Here is a 7,452-nt window from a genome sequence, read left to right as displayed (position 1 = left end):
CTAAATTAACAGAGGAAATTACAGGATGAGTCTTTTTCAAACTTTGGATAAGTTCAGAATTAAAGTCTGGCATCACTGAACAAGCCCACAAGTCCCTTCCAAACCTTAAGTTCCATAGTTAACCATGTAACTATTAGATATCCGACTATTTCAAAAACATCACACAGTATTTTATTTATTTGGCTGATAACGGAGAGGTGTTGATGATCCTGCATGGGCTATGGCTAGGACGTCCATTCATGAAACTATCAATGTCACTGGTTGCCAGAAAACACCTGAAGGGAGAAACAGACAGAATCTAGCACATGTGGCAAGAGAAGGCAGGAGCCTGGCTCTCCTCGGCCGGCCCCTCACCACTTTTGCCTTGGGGTCCCTGAACCCCTTCCCACAGTGGTTCTGATGCACGGGTGCGCAAGCTCTGGGGATCAAGCTTGAGGATTCACCCACCGCCCCCGAAGGAAGGTTTGGTCCCCACCTCCCGGTAGGGGACTGAACCCTTGCAGTCCTCCCCACTCCCGGCAGGTGTAGGCAGAGTGCCCACCTGCCCCCGCGGGCTACAGCGGACGCTGGAAGGCAGAGGTCCTACGGACTGGGACGGCGGCTCGGCGCCCAATTTTCAACCCATCCCCACGGCTAAAGCCCCCCCCCCCCCCCAACAAGGAAGCGGCTTTTCCGCGCGGATCACCGAGCACGTCCAACTCCAGCAGTTTGGGCGGGGAACTAGGAGGCGGAGAGTGGCCTCCCCTTCCCCCCGCGCACACGTCAACCCGGGCGTCCGGGAAGCGTCGTAATGCCCCGAAGAAGCGCGCAGCACACAAACCTGCACCCCGCCGCGGCAGCTGCGGAGAAATCCCTGCCCCAAGCGCACGCTAACCCTTCCCGCAGTCTCCTGGTGAAGCAAAAGAGAGGCTCTCCGTAGATATGCTCCAGGGGCGCGGGCGGCTGTGCCTAAAGGTTTGTTGGAGAAGGACCTTTGATAAGGCTACGTGGCTGTGGCGATTAACGCTTCTCCCCGCCCTAGTCATTCCTAAGGTTCCGCAGGTCTTGAAAGTGACAAGTCTATCAGCCCTACCCGGAAGCCAACCTCCATGTCCCGGGGGCGTGCGCTGGCCGGCCGGCCGGCCCAAGTGTCCGTTTCAGAGCATTCGCGCTGGGGAGCTCCGGCCAGAGCGGGTCCGGGCGTGTGCGCGTCTATTAGGAGGCGCGCGGTAGTGATGGCGGCGCTCAGTGAGGCTTTCCTGTCACTGGATACTACTACTCCCAGCCCTCCTCGAAGCCGCCGGAGAAGCCCCCAGGTCTTTAGTTTGCAAGTAGCAATTTGACTTGCTTTGCTGCATGTCAAGAGGGACCGTGGAAAGTGTGGAGACGCCCCGGGGATTAAGCGATCGCAGCTTACAAAGAAAAAAAGCCAAACAAATAAACAAAACCCACCCACCCTAGCAAACATGAGGCTGCTGGAGAGAATGAGGAAAGACTGGTTCATGATTGGAATAGTGCTGGCGATCGCCGGAGCTAAGCTGGAGCCGTCCGTAGGGGTGAATGGGGGTAAGTCTGCCCCTCCGCACGCTCCACCGCGATCCCCACTTGAGAACTAATTTTCGAGTCTTGGAAAGGTGGGGAGACCGTAGCTGGGAAGCGTCTGCCTCTCTCAGGAGCACTGACCCGCCCAGGGTGTCCCCTGGCCCTTTTGCTGATTGTTAAATCTGCCAGCCCCACAAGAGGACTCCTGATTAGGAGTGGGGCAAAGGACTTCGAACGCAGGTTACCCTTTCCGCGAATTACCAGTGAGTGTCTATAGTGTCCAGGAGTGAGGTTACTGAGAATGAAACTTATTTCTCTTCCCTTCAAAGTAGCATCCTATCCCACGGGATGCGAGGTTGCCAGGAGTTTCTTATCTATCTGGGAGTGGATACCATCACCGTGTCTATTTCCGACCCCTTCTTCCCCCCACCCCCGTTAAAAAACAAAGTGGGGGGAATAAAAAGAGCAAGGGACACCCCCTTTTTCCTCCAGCTCAGATTCTGTGGCCCACATGTTGGAGGGTGACCGAGCTGACTGACACGTTGCACTTTTTCATTACAGAACACCACTTCCGTGTGCCGCCGGGACTCAGTTGCTACACTTAGCAGCCTAACAGATACTGGCTGTCTTAGACTCTTGTGTAGTGTGTATTTTGGCAAGGAAATGTAGGCGGACCAAAATCATACTCAAATCTCTGAATAGTGGGAGCCTTGTAATGTGGGGATGGGCATTGGTGGAAATGACTGGAAATATCAATAGCTATTTGCGCGCTTCCTCCCCCCCCCCCCCAATCCTGTCCCACTTTTCCTAAACATTGAGTTTCTTCAATTCATTGTCTTTTTTGCCTCGTTTGTCCGTTTCCACACTATGAACAAGTTTAATGCATCAGTTACACAACAGGTTTAATTCATCAGTGATACAACAGGTTTAATACATACAATGAGGAGAGAAGTGAGCACACACAATCTTTTTATGTTAGGAAGTGCTCAGGAGGGTATTTGAAGTTCTTTGTGCCTTGTTGTTAAAACATGATGGAAGTGAATAAAATGATCTCTCAGAACAGTGGTTCCTTCTACCCTCTCTACCTTCAATACCTCCATTTAGAAGTAGCTTCAGGGAATTGTTTGAATGAAGATTGTAGGGATTAAAACTTTTTTGGTTATTTTTTTCCTTCTGTATTCAACTTAGTACAAAATGTGTAGGGTATACAACTGAGAATAAAGCGGTTTTTCATGGTGGTTTCTTCCCCAGAAGGTGCCAGTTTCTTCTCTGACATAGCTTCTCTGTGAGCTTTTGGAAAGCTTGTGAATATTGGTGTTTGAGGTTCTGTCAAATGAGCACCCCTTGTCCCTGCAGTTAGCTGGGTAGTGAGAATTAACGTTAGAGAGTGGCTTTGTGGTGAGCTGGAATGCACACTTAACTTGCTCCACTAGTACACGTTACAGCTTCTCGTGTTATAATAGATCTTATTATTTGCTTGGTGTTAAGGTGAGGTTACAGGTGATATGTGATCTTTAAGTTTAGATCTGCAGGGCCCAGGTTTGGCAAAGTACCTTTCATCTTACATTTCGGGGTGCACTGTGCAAAGAAAGGTTGTTGAGTGCTGAACCATTTCCCTGGGGTGTCCCTCAGTGGCATGTGTGAGATGCATTCTGTAATCTTACTTGTGCCCTGGAACTCTGCTTCTTGATGTTTTGGTACATTATTGTACGTTAGAAATAATGTTTCCCATTTTCACTAGTCCTTGTGCCATGAATCTAGGATAATTCATTTCTTTGTTTAATTTTAAAAGAGTACACTGTTAAGAGCTAAAAGGGACCCTTAAAGTATTTGAAAGCCAACAAGCTTCTTTTACAATTGAAGATATTGAGACCTGAGGTCAGGTGACTGACCCTAAATGAAGTTAGCTAGGGAAGTTAGGGAAGAGGAAGAACTAGAGACCAGAACCCCCCCTCCTCCGCCCCCTTATTTCATGCCAATCGCAAAATCTATATAAATTTTGGTGGTGAAAAAATCATTAAAAATGAATAACATAATAAAGAAGGGCTCTCTGTAATAAAGACATTTTTCATGCCCTGATTTTTAGCAGAGCAGAATCAGCTAATATTAGACAACAGTAAACTCATATGCTTTCTTTGATAAATGTCCATGTGTAAAAGTTACTCTTTCTAAAAACAAAAGTTAAACAATTGTTTGGGATTTCTTATAGAGGCTGTCAGGCTAAGTTCTTGATACTTCTGTTGAGCTTTTAATTAACTTTCCCACCTGTAAAACCTTTTAAATAAAAACAAACCTCCAAATAGTACCAAGTAACACTTTCACTCCACACTTAATACAACAGAAATCTAGGAACAAAGAGAGGACTCGTTCCTGAAAATGTTTCTGTCCTATTCTGCTCTGTAGAACAGTCCAAAGTACCTCTTTTTGCTTCTGATTTTTAGTCGAAGTTTCCATTTACGGGCTCTGTACATTGGTAATGTGATTTTTAATATTGGGTTGTTGGAAAAGTCATGACGTATTTTATCTATGTTTTTCGTTGCAAAAATGCGTCATGACTTTTCCAACAACCCAATACATTCACATTGACTGAACAATTTTTAGTAGGACAGTTTTCTAGACATTCTTTTAAATAGGAAACGTTTTAGTACTCTTCAACTTGTAAAGATGCACCTTTCACCTTTACTTGGCTCAATACCTTAATGAGTACACTCTTTATTTTTAAGGGTAAGACTTTTGCACTTAAAGCATCACAACTATGATCCAACATCCCTTTAAAAACAATCTTCAGAGCCAATTGGTAAATTATGTATGACAGGAAATGTATACATATGGGAACCCTAAAATTAAAGAAGTTGACTAACTTTCTAAAAGGGAGAAAGTGTAATAGGTACTAGACTAGATAATTTAATTCTTAGTTCACTGTTCCTTTTACTCAGTTACCTTTCATTTTTAAATATATAGAAGAAGGTTGAAAATCAAGAGCCACAGTAGATGTAAATGTATATAGTTTCTGAGGTGTCGATAACCAGTACCATTGCGACCCAGAGAAGTACTAGAGTTTACTTAGCGTTTACTGGAGTTCAACACTGTTCAATTCATGCTCAGGAAGAGAAAGGCTTACTTCTTTGGAAGTACAGAAGAAATTTCTCATTTCTACCTGCATCTTAACTTAAATCATTTGTTTTTCCATTAAACAAAAACAAACAAACCCAGAAACATGCTATAAGCTTAAGTATATTAGCATGAGTATCTTAGATTAGTTTAGAAGTGAAATGTACTTTGGTGATGAGTAGATTTTATGAAATAGTTCCTTGCATTTTTAAGCATTCCAAGTCATTACCCCACCCCCATTAAAAAGCATGGGTTTTGAAGCTCCAAAATTGCTTCACTTTTTTATGGCCAATTTTTCTTTTGATTTTGTTACCCAATTTCACTTTCACTGATAAACACTTTTTTTGTTTGTTTGTTTTGTTTTGTTTAAAGGAAAAGTTAAAACTTATATTTCCACTTTAGCTTTATAGCCATCTTAAGCTCTGGGTCTGGTTATTTTGGTGATTTGGAGGATATAATCATTACCTTGGAGAGGGCCAGATGTCATTTTTATATCATAGTTTCAACTCTCACCTTTGTGCAAATATTTACCAAGTTATCATTGCAGCCCTGGGTGACTTCTAGTTCCGCATTCACAAGTTGAGTGGTCTGTTAGCATTTCACTGATCCTGTCTTAAAGAAACTTTTGGGACTCCAAATCAGAATGAATTTTTCATTCCCTTTTAAAAGGTACATTATAGGTAGCCCTGGAATACCCTCACCGTGTCCTTTCATGGCTTAGAGTTATTTATATAAGTACCTAATTAAAAAAAAAACCCAGTATACAATAATGTCTCTACGATTTAAAACATTGAAAGTCAGGAATCATTCCACTGAATTACGCCAATTAGTTAATAGTTATCATGTGGATTTATGGATGTGCATGTGAAGTGTGGGAAGAGTTCTTAAAAAATTCGGTGGTTGGCCAAGTAAGGTAGATGCTTTAGGTGTCCTAAAGACACAGGCAGTCTAAGCAAATGCCACATGCTTGCTATAGAGATGCCTCTTTTGACATGCGTCCTCGCTCTCATTTACGACCATATTGCTAACTGACCCATCCTGTATAGAAACTCTGGAGACACCACTGTGGGCAGAACCACAGTTGACAAGACTAAGGTCTCGTAAAAAGCAGGGGATTAGAGGAACATAAAAATGATACAAATTTTAAAACACGGTATTTAAAATTCCTGGGAGTTATCCGCTTTCAAAACCAGCCAGATTCCTTGACTTTAAAATCTGCTTCTGACTCCCCGTCCTCAGTTACTGAGGAAATATTATGTCTAAGTGTGAGCTGCTGGGACAGGTTTCCTCACGAGTATAAAATAGTGTACCTCTTTTTAAGTTTTTGAACAGCCTCTACTGCCCTGATATGTAGTGACATTTGCACTTGCCTTCTGCCTTTTGCTCTCTTTTCTCACATGTCATCAAAATTATTTGTGTACATGCCAGGTACATAAAAGAATTTATTGCCATGTTTGAGGAGATTTTTGTTTCTTTTATTTGCTGATGTACTACAAATGCCAAAATATAGTAGTTGCTCAATCAATATTTTTGACTGAGTGAATGGTGATTTGTTCTGAGCTGGGAATTGAGCAATATCAGTAGGTATGGTGAAGCGTTCAGGGAATGGAGAAGCCATGAATGCAGTCCTGTTATTTTGCTTAAAGGGTTTATTAGTTTCCTAGGACTGCCACAACAAATTCCTGCAAATGGGGGGCTTAAAAATGATAGAAATGCTTTTTCTCAGAGTTCTGGAGGTTAAAGTCTGATTGATATGTTGGCAGGGCCATGTTTCCACCAAAGGCTCTAAGGACGAACCTTTTCTGGTTTCTTCTAGCTTGCAGTGGTTGCTGACTACCAGCATTCTTGGTTACACAACTCCAGTCTTCACATACTCGTACCATCTTTCCTCTGTGTGTGACTGTCCAAATTTGCTTTTTGTAAGGACACCAGTCATTGGATCAGGCCCCACCCTAATCCGATGGGAATCATCTTAATTTGATTACATCTGCAAAGACCCTATTTCCAAATAAGGCCACATTCACTGGTTCTGGGTGGACATGAATTTTGGGGGGACACTGTTCAACCCAGCATAAGAGGGCTGAATAGAATGTCAGACATGAGACGATCTCAGATTTTATAAACTGTTGGTATATGCCAGGGTTTCTCAAACCCGGCACTTGATTTTGGACTTGATAGTTCTTTGCTGTTGGGAAGGCTATCCTGTGCCTTCCAGGATGTTTGGCAGAATTCCTCATCTCTGTCTACTAGATGCCAGTCACAATCCCTACCCGCTGAGTTATAACAACCAAGTCGTTTCTGAATGTAAAATGTCATTTTCTTAGGACTACATCTTTTAAAAGAATGTTGTTCATTGGTTAGCGCATTAGGCCTTTAAACCAATTGCGTACATGTCACAAAAATAAATGAATATTAGGGGTGTCCTTATTGTACTCACAATATTAATGCATCTGGGAGGATGTCAGCCTAACTCTAGAGAGGATTCTCTGAAGGGCAAGGATCAAGCCTTCTGGTTCACTACAGCATGCCCGGGGCCAGGCACAATTTCATAATAATTATAGTCTTAACATACTGTTAAGTACACTATTGCTCTATCTGCATTGTCTCTATCACAAAATTAAGTGCTCAGTAATATTTGTAGATTGAATACTCTTGGGGAGAACTGAATGTATGCATGAATGCAAGCTTTTATTTCGGGTATCCTAGAAGAAATTAAACAGCATTTACTAAAGAGAAAGGAACTTCTTCCATTGAGTCTCTCCTTATGGTTTGGGGAATTTTAATTGTTATATAAACACTGATATTGTGGTATATATAATT

At 42.9% G+C, this 7,452-nt stretch overlaps 1 protein-coding gene across 1 annotated transcript in view; it reads left to right on the top strand.

Moving 5' to 3' along the window:
- The first annotated feature begins 873 nt into the window (after positions 1-873).
- The window catches only part of SLC10A7 (solute carrier family 10 member 7), a 226,933-nt gene continuing 220,354 nt past the window's right edge, over positions 874-7,452 (top strand). The window contains exon 1 of the mRNA XM_019661351.1: positions 874-1,573. Within this exon, the coding sequence (XP_019516896.1) occupies positions 1,446-1,573 (128 nt within the window). The 5' untranslated portion in view covers positions 874-1,445. The remainder of the gene's footprint in view (positions 1,574-7,452) is intronic.

This window comes from Hipposideros armiger, unplaced genomic scaffold (assembly GCF_001890085.2).
Source record: "Hipposideros armiger isolate ML-2016 unplaced genomic scaffold, ASM189008v1 scaffold_346, whole genome shotgun sequence".
NCBI classification, from domain to species: domain Eukaryota; kingdom Metazoa; phylum Chordata; class Mammalia; order Chiroptera; family Hipposideridae; genus Hipposideros; species Hipposideros armiger.
This window is presented reverse-complemented; position numbering and strand designations above follow the sequence as displayed.